Source organism: Rhinoraja longicauda, chromosome 16, assembly GCF_053455715.1.
Source record: "Rhinoraja longicauda isolate Sanriku21f chromosome 16, sRhiLon1.1, whole genome shotgun sequence".
In the NCBI taxonomy this organism is placed as follows: domain Eukaryota; kingdom Metazoa; phylum Chordata; class Chondrichthyes; order Rajiformes; family Arhynchobatidae; genus Rhinoraja; species Rhinoraja longicauda.
The window spans coordinates 714,240-741,290 of NC_135968.1; the positions used below are offsets into that span (position 1 = coordinate 714,240).

The following is a 27,051-nucleotide window of genomic DNA, read 5'->3' on the forward strand; positions in this document are numbered from 1 at the left end:
CCGAAGACAATTATCTCGGTTTTACTTTGTTTAGCTGGAGAAAATTGTGTCTCATCCAGCTGTTTATCTGTTCAATACATTGATGGAGACTATCAATGGGACTATAGTCATTTGGAGTGAGGGCTATGTAAATTTGAGTGTAATCCACATAGTTATGGTAGGCAATTTTGTTTTGTTTTTAAGGGCGGCACGGTAGCGCAGCGGTAGAGTTGCTGCTTTACAGCGAATGCAGCGCCGGAGACTCAGGTTCGATCCTGACTACGGGTGCTGCACTGTAAGGAGTTTGTACGTTCTCCCCGTGACCTGCGTGGGTTTTCTCCGAGATCTTCGGTTTCCTCCCACACTCCAAAGACGTACAGGTATGTAGGTTAATTGGCTGGGTAAATGTAAAAATTGTCCCTAGTGGGTGTAGGATAGTGTTAATGTACGGGGATCGCTGGGCGGCACGGACTTGGTGGGCCGAAAAGGCCTGTTTCCGGCTGTATATATATGATATGATATGTATCCTAATGGAAGCATGTAGAGATTGAATAAAAGAGGGCCAAGGATTGATCCTTGTGGAACTCCACATGTCATTTTTACTTGATCGGATACAAAGTTGCCAATGGAGACATGATAGTTTCTGTCCTGTAGGTAGGATCTAAACCAATTTAAGACATTACCTGAAAGTCCAATCCAATTTTCTAGTCATCTATTAAAATGTTGTGGTCTACAGTGTCAAAGGCAGCACTAAGATCAACAAGTACTAAAACTGATTTTTTCCGGAATCGGTATTTTAACCGGATGTAATTTAAGAACTTGATCAGGGCCGTTTCAGGCTATGTAAGGGGCGAAAGCCTGATTGAAAGGTGTTGGTGGACAGCTTTTTCGATTATTTTACCTATAAAGGGTAAGTTTGATACGTGTCTAATTGTTGCGTAATAATGGGTCAAGGCTACACTTTTTTAATAGAGGCTTAATAACGGCAGTAGAAACATAGAAAATAGGTGCAGGAGGAGGCCATTCGGCCCTTCAAGCCGGCACCGCCATTCATTGTGATCATGGCTGATCGTCCACAATCAATAACCCGTGCCTGCCTTCTCCCCATATCCCTTGATTCCACTAGCCCCTAGAGCTCTATCCAACTCTCTTAAATCCATCCAGTGATTTGGCCTCCACTGCCCTCTGTAGCAGAGAATTCTACAAATTCACAACTCTCTGGGTGAAAAGTTCCTTCTCACCTCAGTTTTAAATGGCCTCCCCTTTATTCTAAGACTGTGGCCCCTGGTTCTGGACTCGCCCAACATTGGGAACATTTTTCCTGCATTTAGCTTGTCCAGTCCTTTTATAATTTTATATGTTTCTATAAGATCCCCTCTCATCCAGTTTTTAGAGTTTCTGGGAAATTTCCCGATAGAAGGGAATTGTTGATTATTTATATTAATTCACTCGCCAAGCAGCTGAAAATGTTTTTTAAAAAGCTCGTGGGTAGAACATCGAGGGCACAGGTAGATGGTTTAAGATGAGACATGATTTCATTGAGAGTCTTGTAGTCATATCATATCATATCATATATATACAGCCGGAAACAGGCCTTTTCGGCCCTCCAAGTCCGTGCCGCCCAGCGATCCCCGCACATTAACACTATCCTACACCCACTAGGGACAATTTTTTACATTTACCCAGCCAATTAACCTACATACCTGTACGTCTTTGGAGTGTGGGAGGAAACCGAAGATCTCGGAGAAAACCCACGCAGGTCACGGGGAGAACGTACAAACTCCTTACAGTGCAGCACCCGTAGTCAGGATCGAACCTGAGTCTCCGGCGCTGCATTCGCTGTAAAGCAGCAACTCTACCGCTGCGCTACTGTGCCGCCAGTCGATGGTGTTAAATAGTGTCATAGTTGTTATATGATCCTTATGTGAGAGTGTACAGGTGACATGTTTTTTGTGCCTGACATAGAGGATCTAATGACTTGTCTAATGCCTTCTATTTTATTATTAACATAATATCCAGCTCAGCCTTCCACCCCGACGGGCCGAGTGCCGCCACCATTTATCCCGAGACAACAACTGAGGGGAAAAAAAACACAGAAGAAACCTCTTCCAACCCCCCGAACCCCTCAGGGAATGCCCTTGCCCTGGCTTTGAAATCAAGCCTTCACAATTATGCAAAATCAGCTAGAAATTTTCTTTTTTTAAAATACATGCAGATGCGCTTCGACTTACGATGGTGCAAAAGCGATACACATTCGGCACGGTAGATTACTGATTTACAGCAAATGCAGCGCCGGAGAACCAAGTTCGATCCCGACTACGGGTGCTGTCTGTACGGAGTCTGCACGTTCTCCCCGTGACCTGTCTGGGTTTTCATTGAAATCTTCGGTTTCCTTCCACACTCCAAAGACGTGCATGTGTGTAGGCTAATTGGTGTGGTAAATGGCGTCTTTGGAGTGTGGGAGGAAACTGGAGCACCCAGAGCAAACACGCAGGTCATGGGGAGAACGTGCAAACTCGGAACAGACAGCACCCATAGTCAGAATGCAACCCGGGTCTCTGGCGCCGTGAGGCAGCAACTCTACAGCTGCGCCACTGGGTGTTTAAGAGGCTTTTAGTCAGGCACATGGATATAGAAGGAATGGAGGGATATGGATCACTCTTGAAACGCTTGTTGCTTTGGGAAGAGCCGTTCGCCGGCGTGGGCTCGCCGGTGCTGCCGCAGCCCCCGCGAGCTGTCAAACGCCTCACCGCAGTACTGGCAGTCATAGGGCTGGCCACTGGTGTGCACGCGCTGGTGAGACAGGGTGTGGGAGGCTACAGCAAAGCGCTCGCCACTCACCGGGCTGAGGATGGGACGGTCATCGGCGTGCACCCGCTGGTGCCACAGCAGCTTGGAGGAGCTGGTGTAGCCCTTGCCACACTGGGCGCAGATGAAGGGGCGCTCGCCGGTGTGGATGCGCCGGTGCTCCAGCAGGCTGTCGGAGCGGGTGAAGCCCTTGCCGCAGTCGCTGCAGGTGTACGGCCGCTCCCCGGTGTGCAGGCGGCGGTGCACCTTCAACTCTGGCATCGACTTGAAACCTTTGCCGCAGTCGGAGCAGGTGAAGGGCCGCTCATCACTGTGCACCCGCTGGTGGCTCAGCAGCTTGGAGGAGTGGGTGAAGCCCTTGCCGCAGTTGCTGCAGGTGTACGGCCACTCCCCGGTGTGAAGGCGCTGGTGCACCTTGAACTCTGGCATCGACTTCAAGCCTTTGCCGCAGTCGGAGCAGGTGAAGGGCCGTTCACTGATGTGCACCCACTGGTGCCTCCTCAGACCTGATGACTGGGCAAAGCTCTTGCCGCAGGTGGAGCAGCCAAAGGGCTTCTCGCCCGTGTGCACCCGCCAATGCCGCCTCAGCCCCGACAACAGGGCAAAGCTCTTGCCGCAGGTGGAGCAGGTGAAGGGCTTCTCGCCCGTGTGCACCTGCCAGTGGATCTTCAGCTCCTGTACCGTCTTGAAGCTCTTGCCGCAGTCAGAGCAGTTGAAGGGGCGTTCTCCCGTGTGCACCCGCCGGTGGGTCTCCAGCAGGTACAGGTGCTGCCAGGCCTTGCCACACACGTCACACTTATAACGCTTCTCCTTGTTGGACCCAGTCATGTGGTCCTCCACCGAGGCTCAGCCCGCACACCGAGCAGATGGGGGGGGGGGGGGGGGGGGGCTCACCGGCCGCCCTCAATGGCTGCTCACTCTGGCTGCCCTCAATAGCCGCTCACGTCCCCGTCTCTCCGTCCACAGCAATGGCTCCTAAACCCTGCGGAGGAGAACAGAGGGTCAACAAGCTGGCAAACAGGCCATTACTAACACATGAACATCACTAGTGCCTGAAGGGGGAGGAGGGGGTGTGAGGTGAATGTGAGGGTTATGTGAGGGGGTAGACCGCACCGACCTGGGGGTGCCAAGCATCCGGGCACCGCGCCAATCCTCCCGCCCGCGCGTGAGCCGCCCTGCGCCGTGACATCATCCGCACACACGGCGCCATGATATCACCGCCTCCTGTCAGGGCAGATGGCTGGCGGACGTGCAGGCGGCTTGATGTGGGGCCCAAATGCTCGGCGCCCCCAGGTCGGTACGGCCCTCCCCCTACTTGCCCCCTCACCACCCCCTCTATCCCGCTTCCCTCACTTCCACCACCCTCATCCCCCTTCCCTACTTCCCCCCCTTGCCTCCTCACCACCTCTCCCCTCCCTTCTCCCCTTCCCCCTCCCCGCCTCCTTCCACTGCTCTGACTGCGGTAAGCGCTTTTTGAATTCGTCGGTGCTGTGGCTTCAAGTCGATGCCGGATTTGAAAGTGCACTGGCGCCTGTACACCGGCGAGCGCCCCTTCCCCTGTGCCCAGTGCGGCGAGGCCTTCACCTTTTAAAAAATCTATATATCAAAAAATACTTTATTCCAGTAATAAATATTTACAAAACATTTTCTTTTCAAAAACTCCATCCGACATTCCCGGAGGTTAGACATTCAATTCAGATATTCATTGCCAGATTTGCACAGAATCCCTTCCCTTATTTGGAGGGGCGTCTCCACCACACCCTGGCCCCCATGTCCAGCAGCGGAAGGACCCTAGACTGTGGTCCTCCCCCACAGAGCCTTGGGCCAGCGTTGGCTGCACCAAGCTTCAGTGCGTCTCTCAGCACGTACTCCTGCAGTCTGCAGCGGGCCAGTCGGCAACATTCCCCGACGGACAGCTCGCTCCGATGGGAGGTCAACAAAGTTCGGGCAGACCAAAGGGCGGCAAGGCCATCACCCGCTCCTCCAACCTGCTAAAGCACCAGCGTTCCCTGCGGGCCGCGCCATGGCAACCGTTGCAAGGGCGGAGGTCGCTGCGGTTTTTGACCAATTCGACGCGCTCACCTGCGCCGGGTGGGCGGGGACGCAGCGTTGATTGGTCGGACGCCGAGAGGAGGCGGTGCCTGCTGCCATTGGCCGCTGGCGCTGCCCGTCAGTGGGGAGGAGGCGGGACCTGGTCGCCGGTCACGCGAGGCGGGCCGGTACAACGGGACGAGGCCTCCGCTCGCTTAGCGCCGGGAGCTCAGGTGGGGAACAGCCGCCACCGCTCGGCCCCGCGTCCTTTCCCCCACTCCCTGCTTCCTTCCTGAGGGTGTTCCCGCGTACGCCGACCCTAACAGCTTGAATTCCAGGCCTGCGGGCTCGAAATGTGAGGGAGGCAAGGAGGTCCGGGCGCCCTCTGATCCTCCGACTTTCGCGCCCTTTGCTGATCGGTTGAAGGCCGAAGTGCAGCTCCTCTGGTCCTCCGATCGCAGCGGCCCCTGGCGGCGGGAGGTCGCGACGCACCGTCTTCGTTCCGCTGTCAGCCGCGCCCCCTGGCGGCAGGAGGTCGCTGTGCAGCGCCTCCGGTCAGCCGGCCGCAGCGTCCCCTGGCGGCGGGAGGGTTGAGTTTAGTTTATTGTCACGATTACCGAGGTACAGTTTTCTGTTGCATGCTAACCAGTCAGCAGAAAGGCAACACATGATTACAATCGATCAGTCGGGAATTGTTTTTATAATGGGGGGGGTGTTTCAAATGGATGAAGTTAAAGGGAAAGAGAGTATAGGAAAAGTTAAGAAAGACCCCAGAATTAACGGGACAGAAAGCTCACGAACAAATAGGAGAGAACGGCCAAGTGTAATAGGAATCGATGTGAAAGGTGAGATGAGCAAAGGATTAAAAATATTATATATAAATGCGTGGTACAAGAAGCAAAGTGGATGAACTATCGGCTCAATTAGAGATTGGAAGATATGACATTGTGGGGATTACCGAGACGTGGCTGCAGAAGGATCCAGACTGGGAACTGAATATTCAGGGTTATACGTCCTATAGAAAGGACAGGCAGGTGGGCAGAGGAGGTGGGGTAGCTCTGTTGGTGAGGGATGGAATTCAGTCCCTTGCGTGGGGTGACAGAGACTGACGATGTGGAGTCACTGTGGACAGAGTTGAAGAATTGTAAAGGTAAGAAGACACTAATGGGAGTTATCTACAGACCCCACAAACAGTAGCCTGGATATAGGGTGTAAGTTGCAGCAGGAGTTAACATTTGCATGTAACAAAGATAATGCCACTGTGGTTATGGGGGATTTCAATATGCTTGTAGACTGCGAAAATCAGGTTGGTTCTGGATCCCAGGAAAGGGAGTTTGTAGAGTGCCTCCGAGATGGATTCTAAGAGCAGCTTGTACTAGAGCCTACCAGAGAGAAGGCAGTTCTGGATTTAGTGTTGTCCACTGAACCAGATTTAATAAGGGAACTCAAGGTAAAGGAACCGCTTGGAGGTTGTGACGATAATATGATTAGTTTTAATCTGCAATTTGAGAGGGAGAAGGTAAAACCAGGAATGTCAGTGTTGTAGTTGAAATAGGCCACGGAATTTTCTCTGCTCGGCGGGGGCTTCAATGTCGGGAGCCCCGACCGCCCCGACTTACAGCGGGGCTTGGGTCGGCCCGTTGCGGACATTTCACCGTCCGGCGCAGCCTGGAACATGGCAACAACAGCCTGACCGCAGGAGAAGACGGCAGGGGAAGAGAAAAAAGACATTCTGGCCTTCCATCACAGTGAGGAGGGGACTGGAGGAGACTCACTGTGATGGATGTTTCTTTTTGGGGGGTTTTGTGTTGGTTGGGGTTGTGTAATTTGCTTATTTTATTGCTCTTATTGTTGGACTGTGGGTGACGAAATTTCGTCCAAAAAACTTGTTTTTTGGATGACAAATAAAGATATCTTGAATCTTGAATCTTGAATCTTGAATCTTGAACAAAGGGGACTATGAAGGCATGAGAGGAGCGGGCCAAGGTCGAATGGAAAAGGATCCTAGCAGGAATGACGGTGGAACAGCAATGCGCAGATATTTCTGGGCATAATCCAGAAGATGCAGGATCATTTCATTCCAAAGAGGAAGAAAGGTTCTAAGGGGAGTAAGAGGCAACCGTGGCTGACAAGGGAAGTTAGAGATGGAATAAAGCTAAAAGAGAAGATGTACAACACAGCAAAGAGTAGCAGGAAAGCAGAGGATCAGGCAACTTTCAAAGGATAACAGAAGGAAGCAAAAAGGGCAATAAGGGCTGACAAGATGAGGTACGAAGCGAAGCTGGCCAAGAATATAAAAGAGGACAGTAAAAGCGCACCTACACCGGCAAGTAGTGGGTGAAGTCCTTGCTGCAGTTGGAGCAGGAGGGAGAGTCAGCGCGGTGCCCGGATGCTCGGCGACCCCAGGTTGGTGCGGCGCCCCCTTCCCCCCCTCCCACCCACCCCTCGACCCCCCCATGCCCCACTTCCCCCGAAACTATCATCCCCATCCCCTACTTGCCCCCTCACCCCTGACCCCACTCCCTCACTCACATCTTCACCTCCTCCTCCCCCCACCCTCTCCCTCACCCCCTTCCCCCCCCCCTTCACGCATTAATGATGTTCATGTGTTAGTCATGGCCTGTTTGCCAGCTTGTTGACCCTCTGTGTTCCCCTCCTGCAGGGTTTAGGAGCCGTTGCTGTGGACGGAGAGACGAGGACGTGAGCGGCCGTTGAGGGCGGCCAGGGTGCCGGTGAGCTGCCCCCCCCCCCTCATCTGCTCAGTGTGCGGGCTGAGCTTCGTTGGAGGACCACATGACGGGGCCCAACAAGAAGAAGCGTTATGTGTGCGACGTGTGTGGCAAGGCCTGGCTGCAGCCGGGCCTGCTGGAGACCCACCGGCGGGTGCACACAGGAGAACGCCCCTTCGACTGCTCGGAGTGTGGCAAGAACTTCACCTGCTACAGAACCCTGCTGCGGCACAAACTCGTGCACTCTGACGTGAGGCCCTTTGGCTGCCCCGACTGCAGCAAGCTCTTCAAAAGGATGAATGACCTGAAGATCCACCGGCAGGTGCACACAGGTAAGAAGCCCTTTGTCTGCTCCACCTGCGGCAAGAGCTTTACCCAGGCGTCAGGGCTGCGGACGCACCAGCGGGTGCACAGCGATGAGCGGCCCTTCACCTGCTCCGACTGCGGCAAAGGCTTCAAGTCGTCGTCAGAACTGAAAGTGCACCGACGCTGGCACACCGGGGAGCGGCTGTACACCTGCAGCGACTGCGACAAAGGCTTCATCCAGTCCTCCAGCCTGCTGCAGCACCAGTACACCCACACCGACAAGCTCCGCTTCAACTGCGCCCATTGCGGCAAGGGCTTTACCCTGTCCTCCAAGCTGCTGAGGCATCAGCGCACCCACACCGGCGAGCGCCCCTTCGCCTGCGCCCAGTGCGGCAAGGGCTTCACCCGCTCCGACAGCCTGCTACAGCACCAGCACACCCACACCGGCGAGCTCCCCTTCACCTGCGCCCAGTGTGGCAAATGCTTCACCCAGGCCTCCAACCTGCTGCGGCACCAGCGCACCCACACCGGCGAGCATCCCTTCACCTGCACCCAGTGCGGCAAATGCTTCACCCAGGCCTCCAACCTGCTGCGGCACCAGCGCACCCACACCGGCGAGCACCCCTTCACCTGCGCCCAGTGCGGCAAGGGCTTCACCCACTCCAAAAAGCTGCTGAGGCACCAGCGGGTGCACGCCGGCAACCGTCCCATCCCCAGCCCGGTGAGTGGCGAGCGCTTTGCTGTGGCCTCCCAAGCCCTGTCTCACCAGCGGGTGCACACCAGTGGCCAGCCCTACGACTGCCAGTACTGCGGTGAGGCGTTTGACAGCTCGCGGGAGCTGCGGCAGCACCGGCGGGCCCATGCCGGCGAGCGGCTCTTCCCACTGCGGCAAGCGTATCAAGAGCGTACGGGGTCTGCGGGAGCACCAGCGGATACACACCAGAGAGAGACCCTTTGAGTGCGTTGAGTGTGGCGAGGGTTTCACCCATATGTCCAGCCTGTGGCAGCACCGGCAAGCGCCCCTTCACCTGCCCGCCGTGTGGCAAGGCCTTTGCCCGCTCCTCCAGCCTGCTGGCACACCGCGCCGTGGATAGATGCTGTTTAGGTAGAGTCAAAATGCTGGAAGGAATGGATAACGTTTCAGGTTTAGACCCTCTTCAGTCTCGACCCGAAACATCACCCATTCTGTCTCTCCGGAGATGCTGCCTGTCTCGCTGAGTTACTTCAGCATTTTGTAAACCAGCATCTGCAGTTGTTGGTTTTTAAACCATTCTGCTAAACCCCCTCTGCACCTTCCCCTAAGTCTCCACATCAGTCCTGTAATGGAGTGACCAGAACTGTGGGCAATACTCCAAATGCCAACTGACCAATGTTCCTTAAAGCTGCACGTATACATTCCTCTCTCCTTATCTCACACTTTCATCTGCTTGTTTTCTCTCGCTTCCGTCACTCACTCCACCCATTTGCCGATCATCCTCTCATCTGATAACATAGTGTAGTCTGAAGAAGGGTCCTGACCCGAAACGTCGCCTATCCATGTTCTCCACAGATGCTGCCTGACCCGCCGAGTTCCTGCTGCACTTCGTGTTAGAGTCACAAAGTGATACAGCGGGGAAAGAGGCCCTTCGGCCCAACTTGCCCACACTGGCCAACATGTCCCAGCGACACTAGTCCCACCTGCCTGCGTTTGGTCCATATCCATCCAAACTTGACCTATCCATGTACCTGTCTATAACTGTGGTAAAGTTCGTTTCTTGAAACTGACAACAACACAAACAGTTAAAGGTAAAGCAAGCAAAGCTTAATTTATCGTCAGACGGGAGTGGGGGGACTAGTGTAAAGGGTGTACAACCACACTCAGCACTCCCCCTGCTTCTACTCAAAGATACAGCATTTTCGCAGCATTTTTATACGATAAGGATCCTTACCTTCGGCTAATGACTTATTGTGTGGAATATTTTATGACTGTAGGGTGACAAGTATATTGTGTTCGATACAATTTATTATTGAAGGAAATGTGTTAAACATTCTTGCCGCAATTTCTGTATATTACTCCACAATTTTGTGTCTGTCCATGGAGAACATGGAGAATGGACTTTTTTGGGGTCATTACACTTCTTCAGACATGAAACATCGCCTATCCACGTTGACCAGAGATGTTGCCTGACCCGCTGAGTTACTCCAGCACTCGGTAAAATGTTGCTTATTCATGTTCTCCACAGATGCTGCCTCTAGCACTTTGTATCTTTTTGTGTATGAACCAGCATCTGCAGTTCCTTGTCTCTGCCCAAAAGTTTGTTTTATGTGTGGGGTGGGATCAGGAGAAACGTTTTTTCAATCTTTTACCTTGCCGGAGATGCGATTGTTTTCCGGATCGTATCTCCGGTCGCTCTGCGGCCTAACATCATCGAGCTGGTGGCCTTGCTCGAGACTGACTCGGAGCCCCATCGTGGGGCCATGGACTTACCATCAGAGACTGTGATCCCTTGCCTGGGATCAACGCTCCAACTGCGGCCTGCGGATTTCAACATTACTATTATGCTCGCAGTCTCGGGTAGAGACTGATGTCGGGAAGCTCCAAGTCGCAGGAAGTTCGACTAGCCCGACCCGGGATCCGATTGCCCGGTGCAGGGAGCTGAGATCCCCCGATGTGGGAGCTTGATCACCCCAACGCGGAGAGCATAACCACCAGCTACGGGGGCCAAGATCGCCCCGACAACGGAAGGTTCAAGTGCCCCGACTACGGGCGAACAAAGAAGGGAAGAGATTGAACATTTTTTTCCGCCTTCCATCACAGTGAGGAATGTGGAGAAGTCACTGTGGTGGATGTTTATGTTAAAATGCATTTTGTGTCTTGTTGCTTTTTATTGGTATGACTATGGCAAATCAAATTCCTTATATGTTGCAAAACATACTTGGCTAACAAAGTATAATTATTATTATTATGAGTAGGCCATTCGGGCGATCGAGTCTACTCCATCATTCAATCATGACTGATCTATCTTTCCCTCTCAACCCCATTCTCATAACCCCTGACACCCGTACTAATCAGGAAATCTCCACTTTAAAAGCCATAGCACAGTGGCGCAGCAGTAGAGATGCTGCCTCACAGAGCCAGAGACCCGGGTTTGATCCTGACTACGGGTGCTGTCTGAACAGAGTTTGTACCTTCGTCCTGTGACCTGCGTGGGTTTTCTCCGGATGCTCCGGTTTCCTCCCACACTCCAAAGATGTGCAGGTTTGTAGATTAATTGGCTTCTGCAAAATTGTAAATTCATCCCTAATATGTGTAGGATGGAGCTAGTGTACAGGGGGATCACTGGTTGGCGAGGACTAGGTGGGCAGAAGGGCCTATTTTATCTCTAAAATCTAAACAATACCCGGTCACGCCTCCACCGCCGTCTGTGGGAATGAATTCCACAGATTCACCACCCTCCGGCTAAAGAAATTCCTCCTCATATCCTTTCAAAAGGCATGGGTGGGAAAGACAGAGGGTTAGGGCCAGACACGGGCATGTGGGACTAGCTTCGATAGGCATGGCTGTGTTTCTGTGCTGTGGAACTGACGGGGCTCAACAGGGTAGTAGTTTGATGCTTCAACCTGCATCGACCCAGGAGAACTGCGCTCCAGATGCTTCATTAGTTTGTTGTCCTGCACACTGACCGGGAGGCGATGAAATCACACGTTCGCACGCAGCCGCCAGAGCAAACAGTGTACATACGGTGATGACAAATGCAATATCCAGTGCAGAAAAGTGCAAGATTGTGTTGCACAAAGCCTGGTGTAGCGTGGACGGGAGTGGCCGAAGGGCCTGTCTGCAGGCAGGGCGACCACCGATGCTGTCCTTGTGGAGTTTCGGGGCAGAGGAGGAAACCTCGGCCGTACAAGCCTCAATCCGAGCTCAGCCTTCCTCCCGCTCATCCTAGCCCCGACGGGCCGAGTGCCGCCGCCATTCCTCCCCAGACAACAACTGAGGGGAAAACACAAGAAACCTCTTCCAACCCCCGGAACCCCTCAGGGAATGCCCCTGCCCTGCCTTTGAAACGAAGCCTTCACAATTGTGCACGATCAGTTAGCATTTTTCTTTTTTTTAAATATATACAGATGCGCCTCGACTTACGATGCTTCAGCTTACGATATTTCGACTTTACGCAAAAGCGATACACATTCGGCCAAGGTAGAATTGCTGCCTTACAGCGAATGCAGGGCCGGAGACCCGGGTTCATTCCCGATTACAGGTGCTGTCTGTACGGAACTTGCACGTTCTCCCTGAGACCTGCATGGGTTTTCTCTGAGATCTTCAGTTTCCCCCCACACTCCAAAGACGTGCAGGTTTGTAGGTTAATTGGCTTGGTGAATGTAAAAATTGTCCTTAGTATGTGTAGGATAGTGTTAATGTGCGGGGTGATCGCTGGTTGGCATGGACCCGGTGGGCCGATAGGACCTGTTTCCGCGCTGTATCTCTAAACTAAATCATGCTTGACTATTCCGGAATTGTCTGAGAGATGTGACAAGTAAAATGGATGAAGGGGAGCCAGTGGATGTAGATTTTTAGAACGCCTTTGATAAGGTCCCACACGGGAGATTGGTGAGCAAAATTAGAGCACATGGTATTGGGGGGTAGGGTGTTGACATGGATAGAGAATTGGTTGGCAGCCAAGAAGCAAAGAGTAGGAGTAAACGGGTCCTTTTCAGAATGACAGGCAGTGGGAGTGGAGTGCCAAAAGGCTCGGAGTTGGGGCCGCAACTGTTTATATTAATGATTTGGATGAAGGAATTAGAAGTAACCCTAGCAAGTTTGCGGATGACACAAAGCTGGGTGGCAGTGTGAACTGGCAAGAGGATGTTAGGAGGTTGCAGGGTGACCTGGACAGGTTGAGTGAATGGGCAGATGCAGTATAATATAAAGGGCCGAATGGCCTACTCCTGCACCTATTGTCTATTGTCATTGAGATAATAATCTGCCTGCTTGCCGGCAGATTATTATCTCAATGACAATAGACAATAGGTGCAGGAGTAGGCCATTCGGCCCTTCGAGCCAACATCGCAATTCAATGTGATCATGGCTGATCATTCTCAATCAGTACCCCGTTCCTGCCTTCTCCCCATACCCCCTGACTCCGCTATCCTTAAGAGCTCTATCTAGCTCTCTCTTGAAAGCATTCAGAGAATTGGCCTTCACTGCCTTCTGAGGCAGAGAATTCCACAGATTTACAACTCTCTGACTGAAAACGTTTTTCCTCATCTCCGTTCTAAATGGCCTACCCCTTATTCTGTGGCCCCTGGTTCTGGACTCCCCCAACATTGGGAACATGTTTCCTGCTTCTAACATGTCGAACACCTTAAGAATCTTATATGTTTCGATAAGATCCCCTCTCATCCTTCTAAATTCCAGTGTATACAAGCCTAGTCGCTCCAGTCTTTCAACATACGACAGTCCCACTATTCCAGGAATAGGAATTAAGCTAGTAAACCTACACTGCACGCCCTCAATAGCAAGAAGGTTAGGTAAGGGGGAAGTGCAGCGAGATCTGGGTGTCCTTGTTCACCAGTCACTGAAATTTGGCGTGCAGGTACAGCAGGCAGTGAAGAAAGCTAATGGCATGTTGGCCTTCATAACAAGTATAGGTGTAAAGAGGTTCTTCTGCAGTTGTATAGGGCCCTGGTGAGACCGCATCTGGAGTATTGTGTACAGTTTTGGTCTCCTAATTTGAGGAAGGACATCCTTGTAATTGAGGCAGTGCAGCGCAGGTTCACAAGATTGATCCCTGGGATGGCGGGACTGTCATATGATGAAAGATTGGAAAGACTAGGCTTGCATTCACTGGAGTTCAGAAGGATGAGGGGATCTTAGAGACATATAAAATTATAAAAGGACTGGACAAGCTAGATGCAGGAAAAATGTTCCCAATGTTGGGTGAGTCCAGAACCAGGGGCCACAATCTTAGAATAAAGGGGAGGCCAATTAAAACTGAGATGAGAAGGAACTTTTTCCACCCAAAGAGTTGTGAATTTGTGGTATTCTCTGCCGCAGAGGGCAGTGGAGGCCAAATCACTCGATGGATTTAAGAGAGAGTTAGATAGAGCTCTAGGGGCTAGTGGAATCAAGGGATACGGGGAGAAGGCAGGCACGGGTTATTGATTGTGGATGATCAGCCATGATCACAATGGCGGTGCAGGCTCGAAGGGCCAAATGGCCTGCACATATTTTCTATGTTAAACATTCAGTAGAAAACGCAGGTTAGGTGGCTGTGATGTTTGGTAGGTTAAGTGTATTAAATGCATTTTCAACTTATGCTATTTACGATGGGTTTATCGGAAAGTAACCCCATCGTAAGTCAAGGAGCATCTGTATATAGAAGAAAGCTTATGAGATAACACTGATCATTTGGGGGCTGATCTACTTTTCTTTGTGTGAAAAAAGACATTTATTTCATTGGAATACAACTTGGTTCCAACAGGTTAATGAGTAATAGTCCTTGTTTACCGCCGCTGGAGTCTTGCGGCCGTCCAAGGGCGGAGAGCGAGATGCCACCGTTTGGAGTTGAGGGGGAACGGCCGGGGGATGGGAAGCGGTGACTCCGGATTAATCCTGACGCCTTTCACCAGCGAGTAGACGACAGAGGAATGACGAAGAGATGGTGCTCGAGGGGGAGCTGTCAATGACTGGTCAACTCGGACCTTGCATCGATTCCCAAGAATGGACACCGCATTGTCGTCGGGGCCAAGGAGGGCTGATATTGGGAACACTTTTCCATTCGTTTCCCACCAAGGATGGCTGACCTGAGTTCTGCCTGCACTTTGGAGGGGAATGGGCAGGCGACGTGTCAGATCTGGACCCTTCTTTGGACGCATGGAGTCGGGGTAGAAAGCTGGAACAAAGAGATGGGGGCTGGATAAAGCCTGGCAAGTGATAGGTGGACACAAAATGCTGGAGTACCTCAGCGGGTCAGGCAGCATCTCCGGAGAGAAGGAATGGGTGATGTTTCGGATCGAGACTGAAGGTCTCGACCCAAAAGGTTACCCATTCCTTGCAGCATTTTGTGTCAATAGACAATAGGAGCAGATGGAGGCCATTCGGCCCTTCGAGCCAGCACCGCCATTCAATGTGATCATGGCTGATCATTCTCAATCAGTACCACGTTCCTGCCTTCTCCCCTGACTCCGCTATCCTTAAGAGCTCTATCTAGCTCTCTCTTGAATGAAGCTCTCTCTAATTTAGCTCTCTTGAATGAAGCTCTCGCCATGCATCTGCCCACTCACACAACCTGTCCAAGTCACCCTGCAACCTCATAGCATCTTCCTCACAGTTCACACTACCACCCAGCTTTATCATCTGCAAATTTGCTAATGGTACTTTTAATCCCTTCATTCAATTCATTAATGTATATTGTAAATAGCTGCGGTCCCAGCACCGAGCCTTGCGGTACCCCACTAGTCACTGCCTGCCATTCTGAAAGGGACCCATTTATCCCCACTCTTTGCTTTCTGTCTGTCAACCAATTTTCTATCCATGTCAGTACCCTACCCCCAATACCATGTGCTCTAATTTTGCCCACTAATTTCCTTTGTGGGACCTTGTAGAAGGCGTTCTGAAAGTCGAGGTACACTACATCCACCGGCTCTCCCCAATTTTCCTGGTTACATCCTCAAAAAACCTACCTAAACAGCGCCTATCCACGGACCAGGGCCTATGGCGCCATGAGGCAGCAATTCTACCGCTGCACCACTGGGTGTTTCAATCTTGAAGCACTTGCCGCGGTCGGAAGAGCCGCTCGCCGGCGTGGGCCCGCCGGTGCTGCCGCAGCCTCCACGAGCTATCAAACACCTCACTGCAGTACTGGCAATCACAGGGCTGGCCACTGGTGTGCACGCGCTGGTGAGACAGGGCGTGGGATGCCACGGCAAAGCACTCGCCACTCACCGGGCTGGGGATGGGATGGTCGCGCTGGTGCTTCAGCAGCCTGGAGGAGTTGGTGTAGCACTTGCCGCACTGGGCGCAGGTGAAGGGGTGCTTGCTGGTGTGACTGCGCTGGTGCAGTAGCCGGCTGTAGGAGCGGGTGAAACCCTTGCCGCACTGGGCGCAGGTGAAGGGGCGCTCGCCGGTGTGACTGCGCTGGTGCTGCAGCAGGGTGCTGGAGCAGGCAAAGCCCTTGCCGCAGTCGCTGCAGATGTACGGTTTCTCCCCGGTGTGCAGGCGCTGGTGCTTCAACAGGTCCGGTGACAACTTGAAGCACTTGCCGCAGTCGAAGCAGATGAAGGGCCGCACACCGCTGTGCACCGTCTGGTGCTGCTGTAGTCCCGACGACCGGCCAAAGCTCTTGCCGCAGGTGGAGCAGCCAAAGGGCTTCTCGCCCGTGTGCACCCGCCGGTGCCGCTGTAGCCCCGAGGACTGGGCAAAGCTCTTGCCGCAGGTGGAGCAGGTAAAGGGCTTCTCACCCATGTGCATGCGCTGGTGGATCATCAGGTCCCCCGCCGACTTGAAGTTCTTGCTGCAGGTGGAGCAGTCGAAGGGGCGTTCTCCCGTGTGCGTCCGCTGGTGGGTCTCCAGCTGGCTCGGCTGCTGCCAGGCCTTGCCACACACGTCGCACACAAAACGCTTCTCCTTATTGGGCCCCGCCATGTGGTCCTCCACCGGAGCTCATCCCGCACACCGAGCTGATGGGCTCACCGGCATCCTGGCCGCCCTCAATGGCCACTCTCCGTCCACAGCAACTGCGCCTAAACCCTGCAGGAGTGGAACACAGATGGTAAAGAAGCTTGCAAACAGGACATTACTTACATGTGAACACCACTAGTGCTTGAAGGGGAGGGGGGGGAAGAGTGAGTCAGGGGGGAGGGGAGAGTTGAGGGAGTATAGGAGGGTAGGGGTCGAAGGGTGTGGGGGGGTGAGGCGTGGAGGGGGGGCGGAGGGGGGAAAGTGGAGGAGAGGGGGAGAAGGGTGAGGGAGAGTTGAGCAGGTGGTGAGGGAGTGGGGGTTGAGAGGTGGCGTCAGGGTGAGTTGGGAAATGAAAGAGGGGGCAAAGGGTGGAATGGGGTCAGGGTGGGGTGAGGGGAAGTGGGGGGGTCAGGGGTGTGGAAGGGTGAGAGGGGTATGGGAGGATGTGTGGGTGGGGGGGGTTGAGGGGTGTGTGTGTGAGGGGGAAGGCCGCACCAAAGATACTAGAGGGGCAGCTTATTGGCCTTCTGTCTTCCCCTCCTGCAGTGTTTAGGAGCCGTTGTTGTGGACGGTGCGCCGCGTCCTTCAACTTCAAGCGGTCGCTGCAGACAGGGGGCGCTGCGATCGGTGGACCAGAGGGCCCTCAGACCGACCTCCCTCCCTCCCCCAGACCGACTGACCTCCCTCCCCCAACCCGCACGCTTCGGGCTCCGGCTCCTCGGGTTGCCCACGGGGAGGGGGGGGAAGGACGCAGAGCCCAAGCTGGAGGCAGTTCCCCACCTGAGCTCCCGGCGCTGAGCAGACCCCGCGAGACCGGCGACCAGGTCCCCCCTCCCTCACTGACGGGCTGCGTCAGTGGCCAATTGGAGCGAGTCCCGCCTCCCCGGGCCAGGACGTCACAAAGAAGCAGGTACCGCCCCTCCCTGCGACTGATCAATCGGACCCTCGTCCCCGCCCCTTGGACTGACAGCGCCCTCCGCCAATCACAGCCATCATAGCAACGATTGAGGCGGCTGGCCAATCAGCGGACACGTCCCGCTCCCCTCCGCTCTCGCGGGGGCTGCAAATCCGTGCCCGGATGCTCGGGACGGTGCGCCCCCCCCCCCCCGCCCCTCCCCACTTCCACTGACCTCATCCCCCTTCCCTCCTCACCGCTCCCTTCCTTCCCACCCTCCCTCTCACCTCACCCCCTCCCCCTCAAGCATTAATGATGTTCACGTGTTAGTATTGTCCTGTTGACCCTCCGTGTTCCCCTCCTGCTGGGTTTAGGAGCGTTGCTGTGGACGCAGAGACGGGGACATGAGCGGGTCCGTTGAGGGCGGCCATGGTGCCAGTGAGCCCCCCCCCCCCCACAGTACTCCAGGTGCAGTCTCACTAGGGCCCTCTCCAACCGCAGAAGGACCTATTTGCTCCTATACTCACCTCCTCTTGTTATGAAGGCCAACATTCCATTGGCTTTCTTCACTGCCTGCTGTACCTGCATGCTTCCTTTCAGTGACTGATGCACCCGGACACCCAGATCTTATTGTATGTCCCCTTTTCCTAACTTGACACCATTCAGATAATACTCTGCCTTCCTATTCTTACCACCAAAGTGGATAACCTCACACTTATCCACATTAAACTGTATCTACTGTGCTCTACTTTTGCCCACTGATCTCCTATGTGGAACCCTGTCAATTTTCCTAGTTACATCCTCAAAGAATTCCAGAAGATTAGTCAAGCATGATTTCCCCTTCGTAAATCAATGCTGACTCGGAACAATCCTGTTACTAAACATAGCACAAAAAGTAAGGAAATTTGTGTTTGGTAGATTATTTCTTTGTTGTAACAATGCTTCTTGGCAATAAATCTTATACCGTTGGAAAGCCTGTTTATTTCCCTTTTAAATGGTGCCACATTTGTAAGGAACATGCATTTGTGGGATGAGCAGCAGAGCTGAGTATGTGGGTTGCGCCCATGAAAAATCTGCCAAATCTTCTCTGCCAATGCCAAACAGCTTATTCTGCCATTGACTCTTGTTCGGTGTTGTTTGGTGGATTGGATGATTGAAGTCTGAAGAAACAAAACATATTGGCAATTTAACAATTTATTCATTTAATAAACAGGAGCCTCAGTAGCGTGTGGAAGATCCATACGCAGCCACAACAGCCTGGCACCTCCTCCTCATGCTGGTCACCAGCCTGGTCACACACTGTTGTGGGATGGCATCCCATTCTTCAACCAGCATTTGTCGCAAGTCAGCCAACGTGGTTGTGTTGGTCACTCTGGCACGAACAGCATGCCCAAGCTGATCCCACAAGTGTTCAATGGGGTTGAGGTCAGGACTGCTGGCAGGCCATTCCATCCTCTCCACTCCCAAATTCTGGAGGTAGTCTCTGAGAAACCCTGCTCTGTGGGTGCGAGCATTGTCATCTTGGAGGATAGAGTTCGGTCCCAGACTGTGGAGATATGGGATTGCCACTGGTTGCAGAATCTCATCTCGATATCTCTCTGCATTGAGATTGCCTCCAATGATGACAAGCCTCGTTTTTCCAGTGAGGGAGATGCCGCCCCACACCATCACACTGCCTCCACCAAAAGATGTTACTCTATCGGTGCAGCAATCAGCATAGCGTTCTCCGCGTCTTCTCCACACTTTGACCCTATGATCCAACTGCCGTAGGCAGAATCTGGACTCATCGCTGAACATAACGTTCCTCCACATGTTCAGGTTCCAGTGGTGTTGCCGACACCGGAGATCGGCTGCGTGCAGTCTGTTCCGAATTGTCTGGGCAGAGAGACGTTGGCCATATCGTCCTGCAAACCTTGACTGCAAATCTGTAGAAGACAGCCTACGGTTCCTAAGTGCTGACAGGGTGAGGAAACGGTCTTCTTCGGGTGTCATCTTCTTGGGGCGCCCACTTCGCGGCCTGTCTCTGACATCCCCCGTTATATGGAAATTGGCGATGGTACTAGGGCTCACTCCAAATAATGCCGCAACTTGGTTTTGCGGAACACCAGCTTGAAGTTGCCCTATCGCACGGGCCCTATCCAGATCAGTCAAACGTGGCATGCCGATTCTTGGAGCAGACACCTACTGACCACTGTAGCAGGGCCCATGCTCACAGATGCTGCCAATCAGGTGCCAATCAGGCACCTGATTGTCAGCACCTGAGGGTACCAGAAGCTCAAAACAAGGGTCAATAGCAACAGCAGAATAAGCTGTTTGGCATTGGCAGAGAAGATTTGGCAAATTTTTCATGGGCGCAACCCATATACTCAGCTCTGCTGCTCATCCCACAAATGCATGTTCCTTACAAATGTGGCACCATTTAAAAGGGAAATAAACAGGCTTTCCAACGGTATAAGATTTATTGCCAAGAAACATTGTTACAACAAAGAAATAATCTACCAAACACAAATTTCCTTACTTTTTGTGCTATGTTTACTATCCAAATGCTCCGCAATTTCGTCTTTTATAATTGACTCCAGCATCTTCCCCACCACTGACGTCAGACTAACTGGTCTATAATTTCCCGTTTTCTCTCTCCCTCCTTTCTTGAAAAGTGGGACATTAGCTACCCTCCAATCCACAGGAACTGATCCTGAATCTATAGAACATTGGAAAATGATCACTAATGCGTCCACAATTTCTAGCGCCACCTCCTTAAGTACTCTGGGATGCAGACCATCAGGCCCTGGGGATTTATCAGCTTTCAGTCCCATCAGTCTACCCAACACCATTTCCTGCCTAATGTGGATTTCCTTCAGTTCCTCCATCACCCTAGGATCTCTGGCCACTAGAACATCTGGGAGATTGCTTGTATTTTCCTTAGTGAAGACAGATCCAAAGTACCGGTTCAACTCGTCTGCCATTTCCTTGTTCCCCATAATAAATTCCCCCACTTCTGTCTTCAAGGGACCCACATTTGCCTTGACTATTTTTTTCCTCTTTACATACCTAAAAAAAGGTTTTACTATCCTCCTTTATATTATTGGCTAGTTTACCCTCGTACCTCATCTTTTCTCCCCGTATTGCCTTCTTAGTCTTGCCTTCTGGCTGAAGCCCTTGCCGCAGACGCTGCAAGTGTACGGCCGCTCCCCGGTGTGCACCCGCCAGTGCATCAACAGGTCCGACGACGACTTGAAGCCTTTGCCGCAGTCGGAGCAGGTGAAGGGCCGATCACCGCTGTGCACCTGTCGGTGCTGCCTCAGCCCCGACAACTGGGTGAGGCTCTTGCCGCAGGTGGAGCAGGTGAAGGGCTTCTCACCCGTGTGCGCCCACCGGTGGGTCTCCAGCCGGCACGGCTGCTGCCAGGCTTTGCCACACACGTCGCACTTATAACGCTTTTCCTTGTTGGGCCCCTTCATGAGGTGATCAGTGTTGTGGGGGAACAGTATGTGTGATGATACCATTCAAATGCAGAATATATCTCACCTATCAATTCACAGATTTTTGTTATTTTTCTTTTTAAATGTTTCTGTCCACAAAAATGGCGCCATGACGTACTCGGGTTTTTAGGGTCGAGTGGTCTATCTTGTTCCTCTAGTAGCTTTGCTCCTCGGGTCGCCGGCCGCAGTATCGCCCTCTGGAAGGGAGGAGAGGGTGGTGGAAAGGACGCGGGGCCGAGCGGCGGCGGCAGCGGCGTCTGTTCCTACCTGAGCTCCCGGCGCAGACCGGCGGAGGCCTCATCCTGCCTCACGTGACCGCCGATCAAGTCCCGCCCCGCCCCTCGCACTAACGGGCAGCGTCAGCGACCAATGAGAGCAGCTCCCAACGTCACAAGGGACCAGGTCCTGCACCTCCCCGGCGCCAACGTCACAAAGGACCAGGCACCGCCCCCTCCCCTCGTCCGGCCAATCCAAGAGCGTCCCCTCCCCCCCGGCGCAGGTGACCTTATAGGTCGAGCCGCAGCCCCGCCCCTCGGACGGACAGGTCCTCTGCCAATCGGAGCCGCCCATCCCGCCCGAGCAACGGTTGCCTGGGCGCGGCGGGCCAATCAAGGGCCACGCCAGGCCGCAAACCTGAGACATCAAGGGCCCAGCTCAGGGCGCGGAGCGGTTGGCGGCTCAACGCGGTGCCTTCAGGTCGATGCGGCCCCTCTCTTCTCCTACTTGCTTCCTCACTCCCTCCCTTCATCTCCACCGTCCTCATCCCCCCCCTTGCCTCCTCTCCCATCCTTCCTCACCCCCTCCTCTCCCCCATTTCATCCCCCCCACCCTTCAAGCTCTAGTGTAAAAAAATAACTGCAGATGCTGGTACAAATCGAAGATATTTATTCACAAAATGCTGGAGTAACTCAGCAGGTCAGGCAGCATCTCAGGAGAGAAGGAATGGGTGACGTTTTGGGTCGAGACCCTTCTTCAGACTGAAGCTCCAGTGATGTGTTAGTAATGGCCTGTTTTCCAGCTTGTTGACCCTCTGTGTTCCCCTCCTGCAGGGTTTAAGAGCCGTTGCTGTGGACGGAGAGACGGGGGACGTGAGCGGCCACTGAGGGCGGCCAGGGTGCCGGTGAGCCCCCCCCCCCCCCCCCTCATCTGCTTGGTGTGCGGGCTGAGCTTCGGTGGAGGACCACATGACGGGGCTCAACAAGGAGAAGCGTTATGAGTGCGACATGTGTGGCAAGGCCTGGCAGCAGCCGTGCATGCTGGAGACCCACCGGCAGGTGCACATGGGCGAGAAGCCCTTTGGCTGCTCCACCTGCGGCAAGAGCTTTGCCCAGTCGTCGGGGCTGAGGCAGCACCAGCGGGTGCACAGCGGTGAGCGGCCCTTCACCTGCGCCGAGTGTGGCAAGGACTTCAAGTCGATGCAGGAGTTGAAGGTGCATTGGCGCCTGCACACCGGGGAGCGGCCGTACACCTGCAGCGACTGCGGCAAGGGCTTCACCCGCAACAGCATCCTGCTGGAGCACCGGCGCACCCACACCAGCGAGCGCCCCTTCACTTGCGCCGAGTGCGGCAAGGGCTACACCCGCTCCAAAAACCTGCTGGAGCACCAGCGCATCCACACTGGCGAGCGTCCCTTCACCTGCACCGAGTGTGGCAAGGGTTTTACCCGCTCCCACCAGCTGCTGAGCCACCAGCGGGTGCACAGCGATGACCGGCCCTTCATCTGCTCCGACTGCGGCAAGGGCTTCAAGTCGATGCCGGACTTGAAGGTGCACTGGCGCTTGCACACCGGGGAGCGGCCGTACACCTGCAGCGACTGCGACAAGAGCTACACCCACTCCTCTAACCTGCTGAGGCACCAGCGGGTGCACGCCGGCGACCGTCCCATCTCCAGCCCGGTGAGTTCAGAGCGATTTGACGTAGCCTCCCGCGTCCTGTTTCACCAGCGTGTGCACACCAGTGGTCAGCCCAACGAATGCTGGTTCTGCGGTCACGCCCTGTTTCCGCGTTGAATCACTGAAGTCTAAAGAGCACGGGGTCTGCGGGTACACCAGCAGATACACACCAGGGAGAGACCCTTTGTTTCGATTTGAACCATCACCCATTCCTTCTCTCCAGAGAAATCAATATTCATACCGCTATCAATAAAAGGGAGGTAGACTGTTGGATAGTTAACTAAAATCAGAGAATGACATTTCTCAACTGGAACAAAGTTTGACCTGAAACGTTGCCCATATTTTTTCCCCAGCACTTTGTGCTGACCTTTGGCATACACATGGAACTGCAGATGCTGGTTCATACTCGAAAAGACACAAAGTGCTGGAGGCAGCATCTGTGGAGAACACGGATAGGTGACATTTCACAGAGTGCTGGAGTGACTCAGCGGGTCAGGCTGCATCTGTGGAGAATGTGAATAGTTGACGTTTCAGGTCTGAAGAAGAGTCATGACCCAAAAAACCTTATCCCTGTTCTCCACAGACAAACACAAAATGCTGGAGTAAATCAGTGGGACAGGCAGCATCTGTGGAGAGAAGGAATCTACTTCAGACTGGGAGTCACAGTAGAGGGAGGCACAGAGATAAGGAAGTGTAACGTGTTACTCCAATATCTGAATGGTGTCGGGTTAGGAAAAGGGGAAGTACAACGAGACCTGGGTGTTCTTGCACATAAGTCACTGAAAGTAAGCATGCTGGTACAGCAGGCGGTGAAGAAAGCTAATGGCATGTTGGTCTTCATAACGAGAGGGGTTGAGTGGAGAGACCGCACCTGGAGTATTGTGTGCAGTTTTAGTCTCCTAATTTGAGGAAGGAAATTCTTGCTATTGAGGGAGTGTAGGTTCACCAAGTTAATTCCCGGGATGGCGGGACTGTCATGTGATGTTGACTGGGCTTGTATTCACTGAAATTTAGAAGGATGGGAGGGGATGTTATGGAAACATATAAAATCATTAAGAGATTGGACAAGGTAGATACAGAAAAAATGTTCCCGATGTTGGGGTAGTCCAGAACTAGGTTACAGTTTAAGAATAAGGGGTAGGCCATTTGGGGCTGAGATGAGGTAAAACGGCTTCACCCAGAGAGTTGTGAATCTGTGGAATTCTCTGCCACAGAAGGCAGTGGAGGTCAATAGGGGGATTGCACGGTTGGTCAAAGGCCGTGACGCACTGAGTCGCTCAAGCCTTCTGGGGTATAAGGCAGCTTCCGGCATACAGTCGTAACACACGCAACACGTTGAGTTACTCCAGTATTTTGTCTCCCTTGGATTTAAACCAGCATCTGTTTAAGAATAAGGGGTAGGTGATTTAGAACGGAGATGAGGAAAAACTTTTTCAGTCAGAGAGTTGTAAATCTGTGGAATTCTCTGCCTCAGAAGGCAATGGAGGCCAGTTCTCTGAATGCATTCAAGAAAGAGCTAGATAGAGCTCTTAAGGATAGCAGTCAGGGGGTATGGGGAGAAGGCAGGAACGGGGTACTGTTTGAGAATGATCAGCCATGATCACATTGAATGGTGGTGCTGGCTCGAAGGGCCGAATGGCCTACTCCTGCGCCTATTGTTTATCTGCACTTTCCTACACATTTTGTTCTTCACCTCCCGGGGGCAGGACGTGGCCCTTGATTGGCTGGCCGCACCCAGGCAACCGTTGCTAGGGCGGGACAGGCAGTTCCGACTGGCGGAGGGCACTGTCTGTCCAAAGGGCGGGGCTGCGGCTCGACGTATAGGGCACGCTCACCTGCGCACGGGGACGTGGCTCTGATTGGTCGGATGCAGAGAGGGGCGGTACCTGCTCCTTTGTGACGTTGTAGCATGGGAGGTAGGACGCTCTCATTGGACGCTGGCGCTGCCCGTCAGTGAAGGGCAGGACCTAGTGGCCTGTCGGGGGAGGTGGGCCTGCAAAGATACTAGAGGAACAAGATGGACCACTGTTGAAATCGGGTATACTATACTGAAGTATAGTACGTAAAGGAGCCATTTTAGTAGGCAAAACCCGCCGTTCGTTATGCCTCTCGCAATGTAATCGGTGTTTTGGGGGAACATTATGTGTGATGATACCATTAAAATGCACAATATATCTCATCTATCAATTAACAGATTTTTGTGATTTTTCTTTTTAAATGTTTCTGCAGGTTTCTGCCTACTAAAATGGCGCCATGACATAATACGGTTTTTAGGGTCGAGTGGTCTACCTTGTTAGACAATAGGTGCAGGAGTAGGCCATTCGGCCCTTCGAGCCAGCACCGCCATTCAATGTGATCACGGCTGATCATTCTCAATCAGTACCCCGTTCCTGCCTTCTCTCCATACCCCCCTGACTCCGCTATCCTTAAGAGCTCTATCTAGCTCTCTCTTGTTTCTCTGGTATCTTTGGAGACGGGAGGTCTCCGCTCGCTCAGCGCCTGGAGCTCAGATGGGGGAAACAGCCGCCGCCGCTCGGCCCCGCGTCCTTTCCTCCTCCTTCCTTCGGAGTCGGAGCCCGGGGGGGGGAGGTGTTGTGAGGGAAGGAGGTCTGGGCGCCCTCTTGTCCTTCGATTGCAGTGCCCTCTGGCTACAGCTACGGCACCTAAACCCTGCAGGAGGGGAACGCAGAGAGAATGCATAGGAAATTACTAAGACGTGAACATCACTAGTGCTTACAGGGGGAGGGGTGGAGGGAGAAGGTGAGGGGATGAGGAGGCAAGTGGGAGGGAGGGGCCGCACCGACCTGGAGGCGCGAAGCATCCGGGCACCGCGTCGAGCCGCTTTTCCGCCAGCCAGCCGCCCTGCGGCGGTACATATTTTTTCCCCAGCACTTTGTGCCCATCTTTGGCAGACACAAGGAACTGCAGATACTGGTTCATGCACAAAAAGGCACAGAGTGCTGGAGTAACACAGCATGTCATGCAGTATCTCTGGTCAACGTGGATCGGCGACGTTTCAGGTCTGCAGAAGGCTCGTGGCCCAAAAAAGTCCCCTACCCGTGTTCTCCACAGACGCTGCCCGACACGCTGAGTGACTCCATCACTCTGTGACCTTCTTCCCATGATGCATGTCGCCCTCCCCCCACGTGACTCAACGGCAGGGGCGGTGATGTCATGGAGCCAAGCGTGCAGATGACGTCACGGCTCAGGGAGGCTCAGCCCGGTGCCCGGATGCTCGGCGCCCCCAGGTTGGAGCGGCCTCACCTCCTCCCCCACTTCCCCCCCTCATCCCCAAAACCACTCGACCCCCTCCCACTTCCCATCACACCCCTGACCCCCACTCCTTCACTCCCCCCTTCACCCCCTCCTTCCCCCACTCCCCGCCCCCTTCCCCCTACTTCAGGCACTGGTGGTGTTCACGTGTTAGTAATGTCCAGTTTGCCAGCTTGTTGACCCTCTGTGTTCTCCTCCTGCAGGGTTCAGGAGCCGTTGTTGTGGACGGAGAGACGGAGACGTGAGCGGCCATTGAGGGCGGCCAGGGTGCGGGCGAGTCCCCTCCCATCTGCTCGGTGTGCTGGCTGAGCTTCGGTGGAGGATCACATGATGGGGCCCAACAAGGAGAAGTGTTATGAATGCGACATGTGTGGCAGGGCATGGCAGCACCCGTGCCTTCTGGAGACCCACTGGCGGGTGCACAGGGGAGAACGCACCTTCGACTGCTCCGACTGCAGCAAGACCTTCAAGACGGCGCGGGACCTGAAGATCCACCGGTGGGCACACACGGGTGAGAATCGCTTTGTGTGCTCCACCTGCGGCAAGGGGTTTTCCCAACCGCCGAGGCTACAGGCGCACCAGCGGGTGCACAGCGGTGAGCGGGCATTCACCAGCTCCGACTTCGGCAAGGGCTTCAAGTCGTTGCCAGGACTAAAGGTGCCTGCACACCGGTACCTGCACACCGGGGAGCAGCCGTACACCTGCTCTGACTGCAGCAAGGGCTTCATCTGCTCCTCTAAGCTGCTGAGGCACCAGCGGGTGAACGCCGGCAACCGTCCCCTCCCTAGCCTGGTGAGAGGCAAGTGCTTTGACGCGGCCTCCCACGCCCTCTCTCACCAGTGGCCAGTCCTATGACTGCCAGTACTGCGATGAGGCGTTTGACGGCTCGCGAGGGCTGCGGCAGCACCGGCGGGCTTACGCCGGCGAGCGGATCATCCCACCGCGGCACGGGTTTCAAGGGTTTCACCTGCATGTCCAGTCCGTGGCAGCAATCGGTGTA

The 27,051-nt window shown here is 53.8% G+C and overlaps 3 protein-coding genes across 4 annotated transcripts in view; 2 read left to right on the plus strand and 1 right to left on the minus strand.

The window, feature by feature from the left end:
- LOC144601242 (uncharacterized) overlaps positions 1-20,865 on the minus strand; it is a 33,562-nt gene extending 12,697 nt beyond the window's left edge. The window contains 5 exon segments of the mRNA XM_078413249.1: positions 583-640; positions 2,639-3,632; positions 5,039-5,393; positions 15,778-16,496; positions 20,568-20,865. Of these exon segments, the coding sequence (XP_078269375.1) occupies positions 583-640; positions 2,639-3,632; positions 5,039-5,393; positions 15,778-16,496; positions 20,568-20,865 (2,424 nt within the window).
- Positions 4,993-10,717, plus strand: LOC144601014 (uncharacterized). Its single transcript, XM_078412928.1, has 2 exons — positions 4,993-5,051; positions 7,481-10,717. Exon 2 carries the CDS (start codon positions 7,612-7,614, stop codon positions 8,809-8,811), a length of 1,200 nt encoding a protein of 399 aa, XP_078269054.1. The 5' UTR covers positions 4,993-5,051; positions 7,481-7,611; the 3' UTR covers positions 8,812-10,717.
- A 668-nt stretch (positions 20,866-21,533) lies between the features above and the next one.
- LOC144601028 (uncharacterized) lies at positions 21,534-26,386 on the plus strand. 2 transcript variants are annotated; one of them, XM_078412955.1, is made up of 3 exons: positions 21,534-21,582; positions 21,936-22,781; positions 26,255-26,386. In XM_078412955.1, exons 2-3 carry the CDS (start codon positions 22,071-22,073, stop codon positions 26,294-26,296), a joined length of 753 nt encoding a protein of 250 aa, XP_078269081.1. In that variant the 5' UTR covers positions 21,534-21,582; positions 21,936-22,070; the 3' UTR covers positions 26,297-26,386. The 2 variants fall into 2 exon arrangements, with proteins under 2 accessions (XP_078269081.1, XP_078269082.1); XM_078412956.1 differs by lacking the exon at positions 21,534-21,582 and having other exon boundaries at positions 21,889-22,781.
- Positions 26,387-27,051: the final 665 nt, after the last annotated feature.

What these genes read in the sequence shown, in the direction of transcription:
- LOC144601014 (XM_078412928.1), top strand. Translation starts at nt 7,612, where the DNA reads ATGACGGGGCCCAACAAGAAGAAGCGTTATGTGTGCGACGTGTGTGGC.
- LOC144601028 (XM_078412955.1), top strand. Translation starts at nt 22,071, where the DNA reads ATGACGGGGCTCAACAAGGAGAAGCGTTATGAGTGCGACATGTGTGGC. An exon ending in ACCGTCCCATCTCCAGCCCG is followed by an intron (nt 22,782 to 26,254) that starts GTGAGTTCAGAG and finishes CTCCTCCTGCAG; the next exon opens with GGTTCAGGAGCCGTTGTTGT.